At 42.4% G+C, this 21,079-nt stretch overlaps 1 protein-coding gene across 3 annotated transcripts; it reads left to right on the top strand.

Annotated features, from left to right (window-relative positions):
- Window positions 1–2,635: 2,635 nt before the first annotated feature.
- On the top strand, window positions 2,636–21,006 carry SLC19A2 (solute carrier family 19 member 2). 3 transcript variants are annotated; one of them, XR_004421660.1, is made up of 6 exons: window positions 2,636–3,037; window positions 9,171–9,773; window positions 15,039–15,261; window positions 16,326–16,518; window positions 17,007–17,141; window positions 19,023–19,157. XR_004421660.1 is itself a non-coding variant. In XM_033093359.1 (6 exons), exons 1-6 carry the CDS (start codon window positions 2,834–2,836, stop codon window positions 19,149–19,151), a joined length of 1,380 nt encoding a protein of 459 aa, XP_032949250.1. In that variant the 5' UTR covers window positions 2,636–2,833; the 3' UTR covers window positions 19,152–21,006. The 3 variants fall into 3 exon arrangements, 2 of the variants coding, with proteins under 2 accessions (XP_032949250.1, XP_032949249.1); XM_033093359.1 differs by having other exon boundaries at window positions 9,171–9,659; window positions 17,000–17,141; window positions 19,023–21,006; XM_033093358.1 differs by having other exon boundaries at window positions 2,637–3,037; window positions 17,000–17,141; window positions 19,023–21,006.
- The last annotated feature ends 73 nt before the right edge of the window (window positions 21,007–21,079 follow it).

Raw genomic sequence — 21,079 nt, 5'->3', positions numbered from 1 at the left:
CATTAGTGTTTGCCAGGGGCCAGTGGAAAGGGAGAATAGGGTGTGATTACTTAATGGGTACAAGTTTCCTTTTGGGGTGGTGAAATGTCTTAGAACTAGACAGAGATGATGGTTGCACAACTTTGTAAGTGTACTAATGTCACTGAGTTGCACACTTAAATACAGTTAATGTTAATCTCATATTATGTAAATATCTCAATTTGTAAAATACATTCTATTTCCTTCTGTATTCATTTCCTATGGCAGTATAACAAATTACCACCAACTTAGTGTCATAAAAAGAAATGAAAATAGTTTAGCTCACGGTTCTGTAGATCAGAAGTCCAGGTGAGCTTGGGTGAGTTCTCTAGAGTTTCACAGGCAGAAATTAAGGTGTTGGCTGGACGGGGCTCTTATCTGGACGCTCTGAGGAAGAATTCACTCCCAAATTTCTTTAGGTTGTTGGCAGAATTCAATTCCTTGGGATTGAAATCCCCAATTCCTTGTTGGCTGTCAACCAAGAATCTGTCTCGGCTGCTGCAGGGGGTTCCCATCCGTGGCACAAAGTAGCTTCCAGCAGCAGCACATCAAGTCTTTCTCATTCTTCAAGCACCTCTGACTTCCTCTTCTGCTACCAATGGGAGAAAAATGCACTGTTTTTAAAGGGCTGGTGTGATTAGATAAGGCTTACCTGGATAATCTCACTTTCGCCCCATAATGTAACAATAACAAGGGTATTATCTCATCAAATTGGGTTCCACCCCACACTCAAAGGGGTGGGGCTTATACAAGGGCAAGGGTCATTCTTAGAATTCTGCCTCCCTTGACTTCTTAGAGGAAAACAGTAAAAAACAGTTTCTACCCAATTCAAGAACAATTATTATTTGTGAATGCCCAACATTGCAAAGGGGATTTGAGGTGCCTAAGTGATTTATACCTAGGAAAAGTTCCAGAACCAGGGATTTACAGGTTAACATAATTCGGGGCTCCAAGCCACAGGAAAGGGACAGAAAGCTGTTCTTAATAAGTGGACTTCTCTTTCTGAGGCCTCCCTTGGTTTTCTTTCCTTCCTCTCTTCTACTAAAGCACTGAATGTTAATGCAAAGCAATTGCCAAGAGGCCACTGGTGTTCTCTCTGTAATCATGAGGGAGGACTAGATAATTATATTACGTACATTAGAAGTTCTCACCTTTTAGTTTTAAGACTCCTGTTTTTGAGGACTCCAAAGACTTTTGATTTTTGTAGGTTATAACTGCTGATAATTGCTATTAGAAATTAGGTCTGGAAAGATTTTTAAAAACACAGAAATATACAAGCACACATTCTCTTAGCCTTTAGAGTGATGAGTCACCACACATTGCATTATCTCCAGAGTGGAAAAGGAAAGTCTTAGTATTACCTATTATGAAAGCTTGACCTTCTGGAACTCTGTAAAGGTCCCAAGGACCCCTAGGGCTTCCTGGACCACACCTTGAGACCCACTTATAGATGTAAACAGTAATAATTCCATTTCTTCAGAGATTAATCGACTCATATTTTGGTGCATTCCCTTCTACAGACTTAGAAACAAATCTCCTTCTTCCCTTTTACTAGTATCGTTATTCTGTCTGGGAAACTCATTTTTGTGGCTGATTGTAAAAAGCATCCTTTAAAGCAAAATGTTCAAAAATGTTTTCTGTGAGCTTCTGGCAGGATCTATTACTCTGCAAATACTGCACAGGGAAAATTACTTTAAGTGGTGCAGCCTGGTCTGCAGTGGAAGAATTGGAATAGAGTCAGGTTGTGCGACAGGCAGAGAGAGAGAGAGATGGAAGAAAGCACTGGGGATTGTCATGCTTTGCCCTTGAAAATTGTGCCAAGCCCGTTTTTTTTTTTTTTTTTTTTTTTTTTTTTTAGCGGTGATCCGTGGTATTTCATGATTGCTTTAATGTCTCAGAATTTCCCACTTTCCTTCTAAACACAGGCTATAGCATGTGTTTGTTCTCTTCCTATTCTGCTTGCAAACAGTGACAAACATAAAGCTCAACCCCTTTAATTTGGAGTCCATTTCGGTCCTTCTGTTAAGTGACTGGCTCGTTCATCCTTCTCACAGTATTTTCCGTACTTTCTGTTCAGTCTCTTGGTAAACGCTCCGAGGCTTCTCGTTATCTTTCCGCGGCAGCTGAATACAATTTAAAGCATGAAAGCTGCTGAAGGAAAGGTTAAGCATTCCCCCGTCCCAAGGTTAAATCCTTTGCCAGGCCTTGCCCACTAAGTCTCTGGGGAAGGACAATCTGGATGGGCGTCCAGAGAGACGGTGAATAAGAACGACAGAGGGTGACTGTGTAGAATGGCGCCTTCCTTTCGGGTGGGGATTAGGCCCACAAGGAGCATTCCCCACAGGTGAGTAGCACCGTGGACGATGAGCGAGCCCATCGCGACAGCAGGCCGGTGGCCTCCCGCCCGACTAGCGCCAGCCGCCGCCACAACCTTGCGTTGGGAGGGAGCCCTACACACGCCCTCGGCGCCTGAGCCCCAGGACGTCAGCGGCCCGGCGTGCCGCCACCAACCAATGGGAGAGAAGCCACATTCCCGACGTCTCCTGCGATTGGCTCTCAGCCTGGAGGCGGTGGCGGTGGGTGGGCCTCAGGGCGTGTCTCCTTTTCTGCGGAGCTTCGCGTTCAGACATGTGAGGCTCCCAGTATTGAGAAGGCCGGCGGGCCTCCCAACACACAGCCCAGCGCTTCCGAGAGGAGGCGCCACATGTTGTGACAGGTGCCCGCGCGGGGGCAACGCTTGAACCTCACTCCAGCTGGCCGAAGAGGAAAAGGGGAAGGAAGGGGCCGGGCCGGGACCCCGCCCCTCGCGCTCCGGATGGATGTTCCCGGCCCGGTGTCCCGGCGGACGGCGGCGGCGGCGGCCACCATGCTCCTGCGCACCGCTCGGGTCCCCCACGAGTGCTGGATCTTGCCCACCGCGCTGCTCTGCACTTATGGCTTCTTCGCCAGCCTCAGGCCTTCCGAGCCCTTCCTGACCCCCTACCTGCTGGGGCCAGACAAGAACCTGACGGAGAGACAGGTACGCGCGGGGGGCGGGCGGGGGGCGGGCGGGCCCGGGACGGCCCGAGCGGGCGGAAAGTGTGCGGAGGGCATACGCTTGAGGAAAGGAGGAGGAGGAGGAGTGAGAAAGGCGCTTGAGCCGCGCAGGAGCCATTCTGGGCAGAGATTTGTGACTTTTCCCGGTTGGGAGGCGGCGCCTTGCTGTGCGTTGCATTAATTCAGGCGCCTTTTCTGTCCGTTGGATTTATAGGGCGCGTCTTGTGCGCAGGGCTCCAACGCGGGTCGGAGCCCCCTTGCACTTGCGCTTCAGGCCGATATGGAGCTGTAATGTAGCTTAGCCCCACTCTGCTCAGACCGGTCCCGCAGTTTCTGCGGGGGGTAGGGGGGAGAAGAGGGAAAAGGGGATACGTTCGGATAAAAAAGTAAAAGCAGCAAGCTGTACTTTGGACATGGTAAAGGCTTAGTAAATATTTGTAGGGAACCAGACGCTGAGTAACCCCTGTTTTCTGAAAGGATCTGCCCTCCCCTTACTGCATTCTCTTCCTTCCCATACCTTACAGTAAGGACACTACAGAGCAACAAGAATCCATCATCTTAATTTGGCTTGATTTTTAGTTGGGTGAGGCTGTGTCCAAAGATGCGCTGTCCCCCACCCCCACCCACCGTGTGGGATACAAGCAGATACTTAGATGGTATCAGAGAATTGGCACATAATTACAGTTTTTCTTGCATTGTGAATTGTTTTACAGATATTAGTTTTGCTCCTCCACTGCATGATGAGATCTTGCAAAGCTTCTGTACCTCTGTGATGTTCAGAGTCATTGAGAGCCTGGAATCCATGATCAAGAATCTCATGCTGATTGGTTTTCCCTAGAGGAGGGGTTTATAAGTAAAAAACTTCAGAAGTGCATTGTGTACTTTAAAATGTGTTTAACTCTTACAGTGTATGGTCGATCTCAACTCTTGCTTTTTGAAGAAGAAAGACATTATATTAACTGAAAAAGGGACTAACCTCAAAGAGCTCCCCACAAAACCAACATATAGCAGGTTCAGCATCCTCTCCCGTGAGCGTTACAAAGCGTCAGAACTGAGATCTGGTATTCCTTTCTGGAACACTACAAAGGGTGAAAGCTGAGTGGTCACTTGTTATCTGGTCCTTTTTTCCTATGCTTGCTTCTCCTCCCACTATGAAATGCTCCTCCCATCTAAACTTCACTCTTCTCTCTGTGGTTGGTAGTCACCGCTTTTGAGCAGGGCTCAGTATGCCAGCATAACAGGTTACAGCAGGATGTAGCTGCTCATAGCCCACTTGGTTGTTGCATGCATGGCTCCTCCATTTTCAAGGGCACTTAACAGGGACTTGAAAGTCAGCGTTGAATCCAGGATTGTGGGTTTCATTTGAGTTTCTCGTTGTTTCACCTCTAGCAAGCATTACGGACTCTTCTATTTCTCAGTTTTATGCACCACTCCACAAGGGACTGTAACAGTTATTCATGACCTATTGGAATTTTAATATTGATCAAAAACAATAAAATGGAAAGGCCCAACTCTTGCAAACAGAATGATTTCATAAGAAGAAAATTACTGCAGTAAATATGAGAGAGAATGATCCTGGACACTCAGAACCACCACTGACTCTGAGATGTAGCTACTGAAGCAGACATGATACTGCTAGTGTGAGCTGCTAATAATTAAAGTTTCATGGGAACGGCCATGTGATCTGCACTTTGTGTGCCTTTCCTGACCGAGGAGCAGAAGTATGTGGGGGAGAAACATTCTCAGTGTTGATATTTGAAAGCCGATCTGTTTTGTCACGTGCCCTGGGCAAAGAGTTGCTGTGTGATGTGCCATCATGTGCCCTGTCTTACCAGAAAGCTTTCGAAGGTGAGTGAAGTATGTTCAGGGGACGTAGGAATAAAGCAGGGGTGCCAGGCCCAGTGAATATTTGCTGGTTGTGTAACAAAAACACAGCACCTTTTGTTATTGCAAATTAGATGAGGAAGAGGGCAGGCTGTAGAGAGAAAGCTAGTCTTGGAAAGGGTTGTCATTTGTCTCTGAGGACTTGGGAATTACTGCTGTCTCCTGGTTATGCAGTGTGGCTCTGGTCACCGTCTCCAGGTGTTTTGAATTTCTAATAACCGAAATAAAAAGAACAGTGTGTTCTCCTTCCGGACTGCTTGTTTTCATCCATGGACAGTTAAATAAGAAATATTGCATGATTTTTAGGCAAAGCGAATGTCTAATCCTGGTCAGTGATATTTATGTTGAAGTTTGTATTTCCTCCTGAAAGACTTTAGGGCCAAGTTGGATCATCGTAAATAGAGCTATTGTTAACCGTGTCCAAAGACAAAAGGAGGAAAGAAAGGACAGAATTTTCTCTATTTTTCTACCCTCAAAGGATTTTGTTCTTAGATTCCAGGAAAAACCTTAACTTGCTTTAGGTACCACTTTATAAGTTTGAAGCAGGTTAAAATGTGACTGTATTCCAACAGTTGAAAGCCAAACTTTTAATAAAATAGAGCTCTTTATCTCCAAAAACTTTTTTATCCTTTCATCTTTTTCAGCATGTGATTTGACAGACACTCACTATCTTTCTTTGATTTTTGAAAGAAATAGTCCACCTGTTCTGCCTGATATTTAGAGCCTTGCAGGATCTGGCTCTTACCTCCGTAGCATCCTTATGTTCCATCCATGGCATCCTTCTTCCCCTTGCCTTCTTTCACATCACCCGGGGTCCATCCATGTTGTGACTCCAGCATATCCACAGTCTCGTCCGTCGGTCTGTACTCGAAGAGGTGATCTCTGCCTGCAGTAATCTTCCCACAGATATCTGTGGATCTCTCTCTGTTAGCCTCTCACTTCCTTATCCTTCAAGGTCCATCTCACAGACCCAACCCCATATTTCCCATCGCCCTGATCAATAATGTGTGCACATATATTCCTCAGTAGGTTCCGAACTCCTGGAGAACTGAGACTTCATTTTATTATTTTCTTTTTTTTTGTGATTCCCCCTACAGCTTGAAAACAGTGCAAATAAGTGCTTACTAACTAGTTGTGTAATTGAAACTTGATTCTCAGTCTGAATTATAAGTTAAAATCGAACATCTGTTTCCCGTTGACTTTTGTCTCAGAGGCAAGCACAAACAAACTCAGATCCAGAGTTGTGACAGGTACCTTAGAATAAAATCAGTTCCCTGTGCTCACATGGCATATTTTACCTGAGATAAGAAGGCATGTCCAGGTTCTGGGCAATGAGAGTCTGTAATGTGTACAAATTTTCATTCAAGACTCAAAGTATTCATCACAGAAGCACTTGCTGCTTTACAGCTTCTCTTTGGCGTTGAAAGAGAAGGGCTCTTTGGAGACCCAGGGTCTAAACTCTGGAGGTGGTGTGGTCTTTTATCTCTTCATGAATGCCCTATAAAAGCATCTCAATGCGGGTTGAAAAAGCTGCCCTAAGCGTTACAGGTAACACTGGAACATAGCAGATAATCAGTAATGGTTTTCTGACTGGAGAAACGAGGCATTTAAATGTAGTGTAGTAGATTCAGAATATCTGGGTTCAGTTCTGCCAGTTACTAGCTGGGATAACTTTGGACAATTTACGTAACCTTTCTCAAAGGCCGAGTTTTCTCAGGTGTAAAATAGAGATGATGAAAGCAAAGTTAGGGTCGTGTGGGTTAAATACAGCCGTGCAGGAAAGGGGAATAGCGTGTCATGCAGCATCTCAGTGGAGATTTGCTATTGTAGTGCTGGTGAGACTGTGACAGGGACATTCATTGTGGCTTGATCTCTCTCCATGGAAGAACGTCTGATTTTGTATATAAGCTAAAGAGAACCCGTCTGGTCTTTTTCCTCCTCTTGCCTTTCTGTTTGTTTCTACTTGGCATTTGCAAGTCTGGCAATGTTACTTTTCCTCATCTTCATTATCTAAATTGTGGATTTGTGTTAGGGCTAGAAACAGACTTATAAGTATGGACACTTTAAATTGTTAATTAAAAGGATAAGATTTATGTAATGAAAACTTGGCAGTTAATCATTTTGGGACAACAATTATTGAAAGGTATATAACATATTTCAGTACAGACCATATGACTAGAGTGAAGAAGTCAGTTAAAGTCTGAAGAGGTGTAGAAAACAAAAGCAGATGGGGTGTTGGAGGAGGTGCTAGAGGGTATTTTAAAGGAAGGGTGTATGGCTCATAGCTTTGTGGTGGTGTTGCGTTGGGAAAAACGTGTTGTGGGAAATGGCAAGGTGAAGAAACATGCTGAGTCAAAAAAGAGGCGCTTGCAAACTTCAGAAAACTGTTGGAGTGTATCTGCAAAACTAGAGGCAAAAAAGGAGTGGGAAGTTGATAACTGAAAAGTCTGTCAGAACCATCTCGCTTCCTGGCCTTCATCTCAAGGTTATCCCATTGGTTTTCATCTTTCGATCTGGTCATGCCTGCCAAGAGCACTTCATTCCTCATTTGCTAAAATTTCCATGCTTGTGAATAAGAATCCTTTCTACAGTTCTCGATTATTCTTTCATACACATATTCAGGTGCAAGTGGAGGTTGCTAAATGACTCACAAACACAAATTAGGCCACAATTCATGAAGGTGAGGCTTTGGACAAATCACTTTTGGTATTGGGCCAGTCAGAAACAGAAGTCAAGTCTGGAATACATTTCAGATTGTTTTACTTCTGTAGTTGTGCTCTGCACTGGCAAAAGATTTGACAGTAATTGTTTACTTTGTTGTTCCTCTAAAACCTTAAAACAACCAGCCCATTTTACACTTGCTAAACTGAGGTATAGACATGAGCGTTAAAAAGAGAGTCACCCTTAGACTTAGATATTCAAAGTCGAGGGTTGCATTGCTCCGTCACAAAGTATTTAGCCCATTATCAAAACGACCTTTGAGAAAGCACTTAAAAATTGGGCGACTGAGCCAGACTTTGACATGATCGTTTAAAAACTGACTGACTTACACCCCCAGGATCTTGCTAGACACTGGGCAGGTATAAGAGAGAGAAAAGCCTCCTACAGTGACTGTTATTGGAAGAATGGGGATGACAGTTCAGTTAATGTCGCTACTTCATATTGTTCCAAGCGGTCTGTGTGTCCGCTTCTGTCCTCAAGTCTTCAGACCTATGAATGAAGTGGTTTAAGTGGTTTAAAGTATTCTCTCATTTAATTCTTTGCAAGAAATAACCCGGTGGTGTGGGTCTTCTCCCTCCTTTACTAGTAATGGAGATTAAGTCTAAAGGGAACGGAAAGAAACTTGCCTAGGATCATATAGCAAACGATGGAACTAAAATTCTAGCAGGGGTCTTAATGGTTTAAAGCTTATTTTAAAGATTATTGCTACTATATCCTCATCTGAAAAATACCTTAAAAAGAAAACAGCAAACCTTCTGTGTTTTTCATATTACTGACAAGTGAAGAGGAGGACATCCAAGTTGCCTATAATCCTATCATCCACTGATAGTTGTTCAGACAGTTTTATCCTCTCTGCTTATTCCTGTGCCCCCAAAGAAATGAAACTTAAAATCAGAGAAATCACATCAGTCCTAATCAGTCAAACAGAAGGATCGAGGTTCCCCGTCCTCTGGCTAGAAGTAAGAAGTGACGATTCCAAAGCAGTTATTGAGCCAAGCATCTCATAAGAGTATGCTGGCTGTTAGGTTGTACAGAGGAGTCCACCCTTACAGAACCTAGAAGACAGTGGTTCTCCACTCTGCCCGTATTAAATCACCTGGGAGGTTTCTGAAAAATGCCGCTGGCTGAGAATCCGAAATGTTTAAAGCTCATTGGGAAATGGGCAACCATGGCTAAGAACGTGCTGTGAGGTGTCTGGGAGACGGGCACACAAAGCACTACTATCAGGAGAGCTTTGAACGTGCGATCATACCCGTGCTGGCAGCGCTGGCTGTCTTCCAGGATGAGGAAGACTTTGCACCAGGCCTGGATGGATGGGGAGGATTTTAAGAAAACGATGCAGGGTGGAAATGGGGAAGTAGATTCCAAACAATGTTAGATCCATCGCTGAGATTTCTTCAGTCGATAAGGAGAAGGTATTTGAGGTGTTGGTAAGCTGTTTTAGAAGAACAAATCGTGACTATTCCAGGTCCTGTGATGTCACTGATGGGTGTAGCCTCTTTGTCTCGCAGGTCTTCAATGAAATCTACCCAGTCTGGACCTACTCCTACCTGCTGCTGCTGTTCCCTGTGTTCCTCGCCACAGACTACCTCCGTTACAAGCCCGTGGTCCTGCTGCAGGGACTCAGCCTCATCGTTACATGGTTCATGCTGCTCTATGCCCAGGGACTGCTGGCCGTGCAGTTCTTGGAATTCTTCTACGGCATCGCCACAGCCACGGAAATTGCCTATTACTCTTACATCTACAGTGTGGTGGACCTGAGCAAGTACCAGAAAGTCACAAGTTACTGTCGCAGTGCCACCTTGGTGGGCTTCACAGTGGGCTCTGTCCTCGGGCAGATCCTCGTCTCCGTGGCAGACTGGTCCCTGTTCAGCCTGAATGTCATCTCTCTCACCTGTGTTTCTGTGGCTTTTGCTGTCGCCTGGTTTCTGCCGATGCCACAAAAGAGCCTCTTCTTTCACCATGTTCATCCCACCTGCCAAGGAGTGAATGGAATCAAGGTACAAAACGGCGGCATTGGTACTGACACGTCAGCGTCTAACCACCTCCCCGGGTGGGAGGACCTTGAGTCAAAAATCCCTCTAAATGTGGAAGAGCCTCCCGTGGAGGAACCAGTAAGTTCCGTCTCACGTATTTTGTGGTTGCTACTCTCTGGGCCAGACCCGTGGAGAAAAAACAGACAGGAAACCCCATCTTGCTCGACCTTGTATTCATTTGAATTCAGGTTTTATCCTGAGTCGGCTGGTTGGTTCATTCATTCATTCATTCATTCATTCCAGTTAAGGTTGATTTAAATTAGGGATGACAAATGTATTTTCCCTCGGAGTGAATGACCTTCAAGCTCATACTGGCCCAAATTTATATTGCTTGTATCAGGAATGTCTTAGAAGCCACAGTAAGGGCTGTCTCTTCTTCATCTTTCAATCCCCAGAACTTGGCATACAGAAAAAGCACTCAGACAATTATGCTAAATGAATAGATGAAATGATTCCAATAAATGATGAATAGCTACTTCCAGTTTCTGAATTGAAGCCCAGAGTATTTAAGGATAGGAATAACCTTCCTCTTCTGTGCTGGAAATGATCTGATATTTAATTTCAAATGATACTTTGCCGAAGTGGGGTAGTAATGAATAGTAGAGAAGAAGAAAATGAAAAGAGGAAAATTTTAAATGATGAAATTAATATTAGCAGTGTGACTATGAAATTGTCTCTTAGAAGAAAGGTATGGCATCCAAATAATTCATCCATCCATTCACATCCATTGCCTCCCCTAGTCATTCATCCTTTTTTTTTTTTTTAAATAAAAGCTTGTTATCTTTCTATCAGTTTATAGGTGGGGGGGTGAGATTTATTCCAAACATACTGAATTAGTCTTAGCTTTTCTGGGAATTGTTTGAAAATCAGCCTGTTAACATTCCAGCTTTGTAGACGGGCTCTGTCAGACATAAAACCAAACTCCATAAGCTTCGTAGGCTGGGTGAGAGTAAAAGACCAACATGAATGGTCTGGCTCTCCACCTGGAGTTTACCCAGATTGCTTCAAAGGACATCTGATAGCCTCCCTGAAAATTCCTCTCTTTTGCCCACTCTCCTTCTTCACCTCTGGTTACTACTTGAAATGTAGGTTATATCGCAGTGGGTGACACATCACGAAACTCACTTTAATCACTAGAGCATATGTGGTCAACTTCAGTCAGAGTTGCCGGGACTAATTCGATGTGAAATACTGATTCTTTCATAATTTGTTAAGTGATGTTGGAGGATCAACATAATCATTTGCTAGGTCTTAATAGTAGAAAAAAGAATAAGAACCTTTATAAAAATCTGTTTCAAATGTGTTACAATGCCTTTAGCAAAGATTAATTTGTGTACACATATATATTTTTAAAAGATGAACATATAGCTGTAGTTCTGAAAATATTTATAGACCAGTGAGTTTTAAACTTTTTTTTTGAGTTTTAAACTTTTTTGAACATGAATAAGAAACGCATTTTACATAGCAACCAATACATATATAGGTATGTATGTTTTATATATAACTGAAACAAAGGTCTTATAACACAGCATTTTATCCTGCCACATTCTGTACAATTTATTTTTATAATGCGATCATTGCCCACTAATGCAACGGGTAATAAGCATTTATCACCTAATAAGTTGAAACCTGCAGTTTAAAAAACTCGGTCCTAGACCAACTTGATGTTTGTTGCTTATAGATATGCAAAATATCAGTACGTGACATGCAAAATAATTACAAAATTTCAGAGTTAGAAGTGATTCTAAGCATAGCTCAAAGAACAATCAGAGAATCTTAAAGTTACAAGGGACTTTAGATCTTGTCAACCCTCTCATTTCAGAGATGAGGATTGGGATCAGAGAGATTAGTGACTTGTACAGAATTACCCAAATATACTCCTAAACATAAATTAAGAGTGTATGTGAGATTCACTTCCACCTGTACTTTGCTCCATGTAGTCTTTTGCTGGGGTGACAACACGATCAAAACTATCATGTTGGCTACAGTGTGGTAAAAACTGTGTTTCCCCGGAAATAAGACCTAACCGGAAAATAAGCCCTAGCATGATTTTTCAGGATGACGTCCCCTGAACATAAACGCTCATGTGTCATTTGGAGCCAAACTTAATATAAGACCCGGTCTTATTTTTGGGGAAACACGGAATTAGGATTCAAGTCAGTTCCATGATGTCCTTGGCTCTGCTGTTGACGCCGTAACACGCAAACAGTGCTGCTTGGCAGCTGTACAGCCCTAAAGTTACTGTTTATCTTTGACAAACGTGAAGGAAAGTCAGTATGGATTTTGGAAATCGCAGTATCATTTTAAGTTGACACAGTCCATAATTGAAGCATAAATCATAACGGTAGTAATTAGGGTAAAGAAGAGTGTGTAGGTAGGTAGGTGGTTTGATCCTGATTTAATAGAAAGGGAAAATGAAGTAGGAGTCATACAGGGTAATGGGCTAGCAAGTGGTATGGAGAAGTAATGGTTGCTAAGAGCATTGAAATAGCTTTCTGAAAAGCTGATGTCTGAGTTGAGACCTAAGTGACATAAAGGAACCAGCCCTGAAAATCAGAATAAAGGGCACTTGCTAGTCCTGACTGATAGAACCATATTCTGACTTTCCTTCAAGCTTGTCAAACTTATTCTCAAAAATTTCCATGTTGCCAATTGGTTTGGCTATAGACAAATCCCTCTCTGCACATAACTAAGTAAAAAGTGGCATTTTATTTGGTATTGTAAACATCGAACTATACCTATTAAAATGTTCTATTGAAAGGAGGAACTACACAAAAATTAACTCAAACTGGATTAAAGACTCGAATTTAAGGCCTGAAACCATAAAACTCCTAGAGGAAAACGTAAGCATAAGCTTCCTGACAGTGGCCTTGGCGGTGACTTTTTTAATCTGATGCCAAAAGCAAAAGCAGTCACAGCAAAAATAGACAGGTGGGAAGACATCAAACTCAAATGCTTCTGCACAGCAATGGAAGCAGTCAACAAAATGAAACGGCAGCCTGGAGAAATAGGAATAGGAGAAAATCTGTGCAAACCATAGATCTGATAAGGGGTTAATATCCAAAATATATGAAGAACTCATAACAACGCAATAGCAGGAAAAAAAAACACACACACAAAAAAAACAACAAATCCTAACAATGCAATTTAAAAAATGGACAAAATATCTGAATAGACATTTTTCCGAAGAAGACAAATAGATGGCCAACAGGTACGTGAAAAGATGCTGGCATCTCTATTCATCAGGGAAGTGCAAATCAAAACAACAGTGAGACAATACCTCACACCTGTTAGCATGGCTGTTCTCAAAAAGTTAAATAACGAGTATTGGGGAGGATGTGGAGAAAAGGGAACCTTTGTGAACTGTTGGTAGAAATGTAAATTGGTACAGCTGCTATGCAAAACAGTATGGATGGTGCTCAAAAACAGAATAACCATGTGATCCAGAAATTCCACTTCTGGGTATTTATCTAAAGCAAAAGAAAACACTAACTCTAAAAGATGTCTACACCCCCATGTTTATTGCAGCGTGGTTACAATAGGCAAGATAAGGAAACAACCTAAATGTCTGTCCATCAATGGATGAATGGATAAAGAAGGAAAAAAAAAAGTGTGTGTGTGTGTGTGTGTGTGTGTGTGTGTGTGTGTGTGTACTTTGCCGAAGAGGGGTAGTAATGAATAGTAGAGAAGAAGAGAATGGGAAGAGGAAAATTTTAAATGACGAAATTAATATTAGCAGTGTGACTATGAAATTGTCTCTTAAAAGAAAGGTATGGCATCAAAATAATCCATTCTCTAGCTATGATTCATTGACTCCCCCAGTCTCTCTCTCTCTCTCTCTCTCTCTCTCTCTCTCTCTCACACACACACATGTAAAGAAATATTCAGCCATGAAAAAATGGGTTTTTGCCATTATGACATGGATGGACTTCAAGGGCATTACACTAAGTGAAATAGGTCAAAAAGAGAAAGTACCATATGGTCTCACTTATATTTGGAATCTAAAAGCAAAACATGCACACACAAGCGCATACGTACAGAGAACAGATTTGTGGTTGCCAGAGGTGGGGGTTGCATGGAAGGTGAAATGGGTGAAGTGGGTCAAAAGGTACAAACTTCTAGTTGTAAATACATCCTGGGGCTACAATGTACAGCATGGTGACTATAGTTAATAATACTGTATTGCATATTTGAAAGTTGCTAAGAGGATGGATCTTTAAAGTTCTCATTACAAGAAAAAAAATTTTTAATTGTATGGTGACTGATACAATCATTTTGCAATGTGTACAAATATTGAATCATGTACATCAGAAACTAATATGTTAGAGGGCAGTTATACCTCAATTAAAAAATAAAGGAAAGGGGTTGATTGCAGGATTGAGTAATCTCTTTACATCTGGAGCATTGAGGTCATGCAGAATATGTGGCCTCTACCGAGAGGGTTGACTCATACTGGTGCCCTGGGTGTTGTCACCCTGTAACATGGCTCCTGTGACACATCCTGGCTCTGACACGCTGCCTCATGGTCTGCAAACGTTTGGCCCCTTTGAATTCTCTCCTTTGCGTTTTCATGTTCACCACAAAAGTATAATTTCCTATGTTTTGAGCAAGCCTCAGGAATTATGGCAACCTTTGGTAGATTGGACCTTTGATACAGGTGGATCAGAGAGGACTCACGGGGTGTCTGGAATCTCACACTGACTTCTTGGCAGTCTAGGGATGGTGCATAGCTCAGTAATGTCTTGATTCACTCGATTATAAGCATAGTAGCTACGTTGCTTCATTGTATTAGTAATGTTTCCTGTAAATATGGGGTCACATGAAAAGAATAAGGAAGACGATTACAATCACTAATTACCCCACTGCCCAAAGAGAACTGCTAATGTTTTGGTCTATTTCTGCCTTTTCTACCTGTTACTGTTCAATGACTCTGCCAGTAATAAGGACAGGCGGCTCTCACTGAGGGACTCTAACTGAACAGATTTCAGAGGGTTGTAATTACTGCTGATTCTTAAAGCTGCTTGCAGCTGTGGGGAGATGTGGACTGTCGTCTCCTTTCGGCTCAAGCATGCAATCTGACCGTCTTTCTACCTTCGTTTTGTAAACTGTACCTCCTTGGCTAGGTTATTACACACCGCTGTGCTAATGTTCACAGAGCATTTACAGCAAACATTGTATGAGAAGGAGGGTTTTTCCCCATGGGGATAAATATAATTGCCAAGTGTATACACGTGTTTTCACAAGCAAAGAGTGAAGTCTGTCACATAGAAAACTGAGTGTGTCCGTTGTTCTCTGTGCAGTTGCCTTCACGATCTTGGTGCTTTCTCCCCTTTCGCTGTGCAGGAACCCACACTGGACCGGCTTCTCGTGCTGAGGGTGCTGTGGGATGACTTTTTGATGTGCTACTCCTCTCGCCCTCTGCTCTGCTGGTCGGTGTGGTGGGCCCTTTCCACCTGCGGCTATTTTCAAGTCGTGAACTACACCCAAGGCCTGTGGGAGCAGGTGTTGCCTTCTCGCCATGCTGCTATCTACAATGGTGGTGTGGAGGCCGTGTCAACACTACTGGGTAGGCAACAGGGTGGCAGGGGGTGGCTGGGATGGCGCGGGGAGGGGTTCCTCTGGTAGTTAAGTCAACCGCAGTCAGATTTCCTCTGCTCTCCCAAAGTTGAAGTGGCCCCAAAGAGTGATTTACTTACTCTGAGCTCTGACTTTATGATTAGGAGGAGAATTGAGAAGTGGTGAAGGATTAGACTAACAAACTTGAATTCTTTATAACCTTTGAGAAACCTAATGTAATGATTTCAGATCCAAGTTTCTATCATCTCGGATTTACTAGGTGCTTTTGGCACCTGATGTAAAACCGAGGAGCAATATATAATACTTAAACAATAGCTATTGTATGTTGTGTTAATATGTGTAGGTGCCAACCTAAGGGCTTTCTGTATATTGACTCCGCCCTCACCAAATTCCCAAGAAGGGTGCAGTTGTTGTCCCCATTGCACAGTTAAGCAAACTGCGGACAGATGTCTACACCACTTGCCCGAGGTCACACGGATGGTAAGCAGTCAAGTGGAGACTGGAACGGGCAGCCTGTGTCACTGACTATCATATTCTATTTTCCCTTTCTAATTTGCTGGCCGACCTTGTAAGTTTTTTGGAAGACTTTACATGATTTCTGTCAACACTTAGAACTGTGCCTGACACTTAGAAAGCTCCAACCATGTTAGCTTCAAATCACCATCATTTTAGTGAAGGGCAGAGATGCCCTTCCGCCATGTTCTCAGCTGCTCCTGGTAGAAGAGATCACCTGTCCTGCCAGGCTGCCAAGCTCGAAGCAGCGGTTCTTTTAGACTCTTGCCATTGTTTTGGCCTCAGGAAGCTTTTCCTTAGCAGCATTTCTGGGTCTGTGCTCTCCTTTGCCCTTTCACTGCCAACTGCCCGAATTCATCTCTCGTCATCCCACTGGCTCCATATTATTTATTCCATCAAGTCCAAATTCTCTGCCTGACTTTAAAGGTCTGCGTAATCTTGAGTTACCCTCCCAACATGTAATCATCTGACTTTTTAATGTATTGAAATAGTATTGATTTCGCAAAATAACTAAATTGTGCGTCCCTTTTTGTTTGGTAGGTGCTGTTGCTGTGTTTGCAGTTGGTTACATAAAAATATCCTGGTCCACTTGGGGGGAAATGACCCTGTCGCTGTTTTCTCTGCTGATCGCTGCCGCCGTGTACGTCATGGACACTGCGGGGAACATCTGGGTGTGCTACGCGTCCTACGTCGTCTTCAGAATCATCTACATGTTACTCATCACCATAGCAACGTATGTGTTTCCGTTTCAAAGAAGCCTGAGCAAAAGTTGTGACAGGACAAGCTTTTTGGTTTCTGTACAAAAGTTAAATTTTCGAGTTAAAAGACTCAGAGTGCTGTGAGACGAAGGAGGGCATCCCAGACGCGGGTACAGTATTCCGGGGACAGAATTAAAAGTGGAGGAACCAGTGGGTGAGGAAGCAGAAGAGCTCCACCTGGAAGGGACCATTGTTACCTCTGCCTATGGGAGGAAGCCTGGCATTGTTTGTTTGCTCCCCAGGAAGCGTTGGGGCAAGGTTCATTTATTTCCTTGTTCACGGGTTCCTGCTGCTTCTAGATGTTTGCATGAGAGTTACATCATTTCGCAACAAATACTTTGCACTTGGTTGGGAAGGGCGCTGACAATAAAAAGAAGGGGGTGCTCTTCACATTTGGAGTGAAAAACTGTCATTCCCCGGGGAGAAATTCTGTCTGTTCATTCTTTGTTTTTTAAGTTTTCAGATTGCTGCGAACCTCAGCATGGAGCGCTACGCCCTGGTGTTTGGGGTAAACACCTTCATTGCTCTGGGACTGCAGACGGTGCTCACTCTCATTGTAGTAGACGCCAGTGGCCTTGGCTTAGAAATTACCACGCAGGTAAGATCTGTCTGGGCACTGAAGATGTTACAGCTTGATTAGGGGGACAGAAGTGGAGCGCGCCTAACGAAAACACGTGCAAACAATACAGACAGAGAGAAAAGGAAAAGGAAAAGTGTCCCCTCCTTCCTTCAGTCATCCCCCAACCGTACGCAGTTCTTTGCTACCTGGAGCATGTTGAGACCATCATTTTTTTAATGAGGCCCTAGAACGTTTCTGATCGTAACTGACCAGCTCGCTGGAGCTGAGGGGTAACAGTGGTTCCTTCCAGGCGGAGCTCTTCTGCTTCCTCACTGGCTGTTTCCCTCCGTTTTTAATTCTGTCCCTGGAGTACTGTACCCCATGTTTGAGATGCCCTCCTTCATCTCACAGCTCTCTGAGTCGCTTCCCTTCTTTGTTTAAAATCCCCGTTACCCAAATACCAAGGTGGTGACTTGCTGTTGATAAATAGCAGTATGATTCTTAGTGTGACTCTGAGAGAACACCTGCAGAAACACCCAAGACAGTGTGGGTACGTCTCTTCATTCAGGTGTCCTATGGTTGTCTGTGCCCTCATGCATTGTGAGTTTGTAGGTAGGGTTTGCTCTATACTTCGGCAAAGTGGGACAATAAATCAAAAAGTGCCTACCCCATCCCAGGCTGTAAGATTCCTTCTCCATTATTCCCTCCATACTTAACGTCGTAGTTTTCTTAGACTACAAAGACCCAACACATTATCAGTAATTAACTTTGTTTTCACTGAAGAGGTCTACAAGAGAAATAATGCTAGGTAATGTGCATTGGGCGCTTTCTATGTGCCAGGTACTTTATGTAGAATTTTGCAGTTGTCAGAATTAGACGTGGAGAAAATGAGCCTGAGAGCTAAGTAATACCCAGTGTTGGTTTAGGTCATGCAGTCAACACTAGTGTGGCAGAGCTAGGACTTCAACCAGCATCTAACTCTAAAGCCTACTGTCCCCCACTGCATCTTGCTGCCTCAAAAAGGTTGGCGGGGAGGGGTGCAGAGCAGTGGGAGCTCATTATTTTCTGTACGTCTCCCAATTGCTACCGGCATTAAAAACCTCGAGAAGACCTGTGAAGTGTTGGCTGCTTACATCTGGGATAGAGGGTAGGACAGAAACTAAGTCCTCGTCATCCTGCTATAAAAATAGTGGGTTTAAACACGTGGAAAATTAGAATTTTGTGAGCTATGGTGAAACTGTCATGATTAACAGGTATCCTATAGGAAAATGTATCCAAATTTTTAAACTTCTGGTTCAAAGACTTAGAGCAACTCTTCTTGCACCCATGAACCAGTTTATAAGTATTTAGTAAGGTAAGAAGAATATGATGATGAAGATGTTGATAAACTATGTAGTCACATTAAAAAGTTGGTTTAGAGAAGATTCTTATAAAAAGTAATCCTACAATGAAATATAATTGACTTTCTACTGTCCTCTTTTGGGGAAGAACAGAAGTTCTTGATCTTCAGAACCTGGCTTGTCATACCCACCATCGCCTTGAGGGTGATTCAGTTATAACATCAGCAACAAAAATAAAAACAGTATTAACCATTGTGCTAATCAACAATTACATGCATGATCTCATCTCTTCCCAACAACCCTGTGAAGTAGGAAATGTGAATTCCACTTCCTAAATGGAGTCAAGGCTCAGAGATTAAGTCTGTCAATCAGGGTCACACGGCTAGTCGGGATGTCGGCAGGATTCGCACTCAGGACCTCCGTGCTCTGCTGCCTCTGTGGCACATATGGCAAGCTTACTGGTTTTTGAAGTTTTATTGAGAAACGGAGTATACCTTTAATTATAGAGCGTTTTACATCTATGTACGAAAACAGCTCATCTTCTACTTGATAATTCTATCAATTCTTTCCCCCTCTTCAGTTCCTGATCTACGCAGGTTATTTTGCACTCATCTCTGTGGTTTTCCTGGCTAACGGTGCAGTCACTGTTATGAAGAAATACAGAAAGCAGGAAGATCCAGAATCAAGTTCTCAAGTAACCACTTCATAATACACTACTGATGAGCTTCTTCTTATAGCAAGAACTCTGCACAGCAGCTGTCCCTGGAGATATTTAATTTTTTAATTTGTAGACATGTATTTATGAATGTGCATTTCATGGCTTCAAAGCAGCCAATTGACTATACTTGTGTCCTATAATAACATAATACTGTTCAGAGGAGCCAGAAGTAAAGTTTATTTCGTGGATTATTGAAGGATGACTTTAATCTGATTCAGTAGTAAACTTGATTGTGAAAACCAAGTAATCAAGTACAATCGAGCAGCATGTGATGGCGTATACTTGACAGCAAGTGAGTCTGGTGTGTCATAGGTCCAGTACTCCTATATCTGATGTGCCAGAAGCTTGGCCTGGTGGGACCAGGGCTTCACAGGGGCCACAAGATGTTACAGGTCGGGACAGAAATACGTTCTAACAGCACCCGCCTCTGTCCAGCTTAGTTCTTATTTCTGTGTTAGCCGTGTGCATTTGTTTCTCCAGATGAAAGTTGTTCCTATTACTGGCAGTGTTTGCTCTGCTTGGGTGTTCTGTCCTGTAAGGAGTGTGTCATTTCTAATATTGTTATTTTTAAAAATTCATTGTATGAATGTTCTCAGTTCCCATCTTGACAATTAGATGTTTGTGTAGATTTTCTTTAGAAGTATATTTTTGCATTGTTCATATGCTTCCCAGAGAAGCTCATTTAGTTAGACATTAGGGCAAGTTTTGAAGCCTGCTAATAAGCTAAATGAAGAAACCTAATCAGAAAACTCAAGGTAGGTTTCCTTGTCTTTTATTCTTCAGTATGAAGGACCATGAATTCCATGATGAAAAGGTAGAATATGGGTTAAAGACACAACTGGCCCATTTTGTATTTGCATTTCCTTTTATTTCCCAAATAAAATGAAGAAGTCGTTTTAAAAATAATTTCATCCCCATTTATAGCTTTTATATTATTTGTCCTTCTTATCCAAGATAAAGATGTCATTAGGCGCTGGATTATTCTAAGCGTTTTTCATGAACTGAGCCTCTTTTTGATTTATTTCAATGGGACAGGAACTAGGACAGACACAATTCCTGTGTTTTGTACATTAAATCTGCCTTTGCTTCTAAGGGTGGATCATCTTGAATGCTTAAAATAACAATTGCTAGTGATTCCATTTCCAAGTTGCTTGAAAAGATATTATTCTGTATACATTTAATTCTCAGATCAGCCTACCACGTGGCTGCTAGAATATGTGACATGAAAACTATTTTAAAGCCAACTTTGTTGCCTTATCTTGAAAAGAATCTAGGTAGCTGCTTTCACCTGGAGTGTTAACTTTTTTAGAATGACACAGCTAAATAGTGTGAATAGTGTCAAGACTGTAAAATTGACATATTTATTTGATTTAAGCAAGAACTTTAGAAGCAAATGAAGAGGATACGAATTGGTTCTCTTCAACCTCTTTTTGCATATAGGGAAAAGAAAAGAAGGAAGAGAAGGGGAAGTGATGTCATAAAAGTAGCAGCCTTGAATTTTATATTTTGCCTTTTTTTTTTTTTGCTACATAGGGAATTGTTTACTCAAACAAGTAGAAAAGTGGTGTTTGAGGGATTTTATTTAACGTTTTTAATAAAAATGGACTGTGGTACAATCAAATTGTTCATGTTACCAAAGCAGTATTTCCCTGGAATTTAATTCGAAGTTTGTGGCATACAGCTCGAGCCATCTTGGTGTGCAGCCATATTTCTAGAATGCTGAACCCTATTTGCAAGTTGTACTGTATGCAGTTTTGCAAAGAAGTGGAAATAATTTGTTGTACTTTTTATTCAATTCTGTACAGATTATAAAATTATTTTTATTAAATAAATATTTTACAATATATTTTCCCTTTTTAATCAAAATTATTTTAAATGTATCTTTTGCTTCAGTAGGACCTTTGGGTTACATTTTAAGT

This window comes from Rhinolophus ferrumequinum, chromosome 22 (genome assembly GCF_004115265.2).
Source record: "Rhinolophus ferrumequinum isolate MPI-CBG mRhiFer1 chromosome 22, mRhiFer1_v1.p, whole genome shotgun sequence".
In the NCBI taxonomy this organism is placed as follows: Eukaryota; Metazoa; Chordata; class Mammalia; order Chiroptera; family Rhinolophidae; genus Rhinolophus; species Rhinolophus ferrumequinum.
Note: the sequence above shows the minus strand (reverse complement) of the source record. Positions and strands in the feature narration are given on the sequence as shown.

What these genes read in the sequence shown, in the direction of transcription:
- SLC19A2 (XM_033093358.1), top strand. Translation starts at nt 2,834, where the DNA reads ATGGATGTTCCCGGCCCGGTGTCCCGGCGGACGGCGGCGGCGGCGGCC. An exon ending in AGAACCTGACGGAGAGACAG is followed by an intron (nt 3,038 to 9,170) that starts GTACGCGCGGGG and finishes TTTGTCTCGCAG; the next exon opens with GTCTTCAATGAAATCTACCC. An exon ending in GCTTAGAAATTACCACGCAG is followed by an intron (nt 17,142 to 19,022) that starts GTAAGATCTGTC and finishes CCCCCTCTTCAG; the next exon opens with TTCCTGATCTACGCAGGTTA.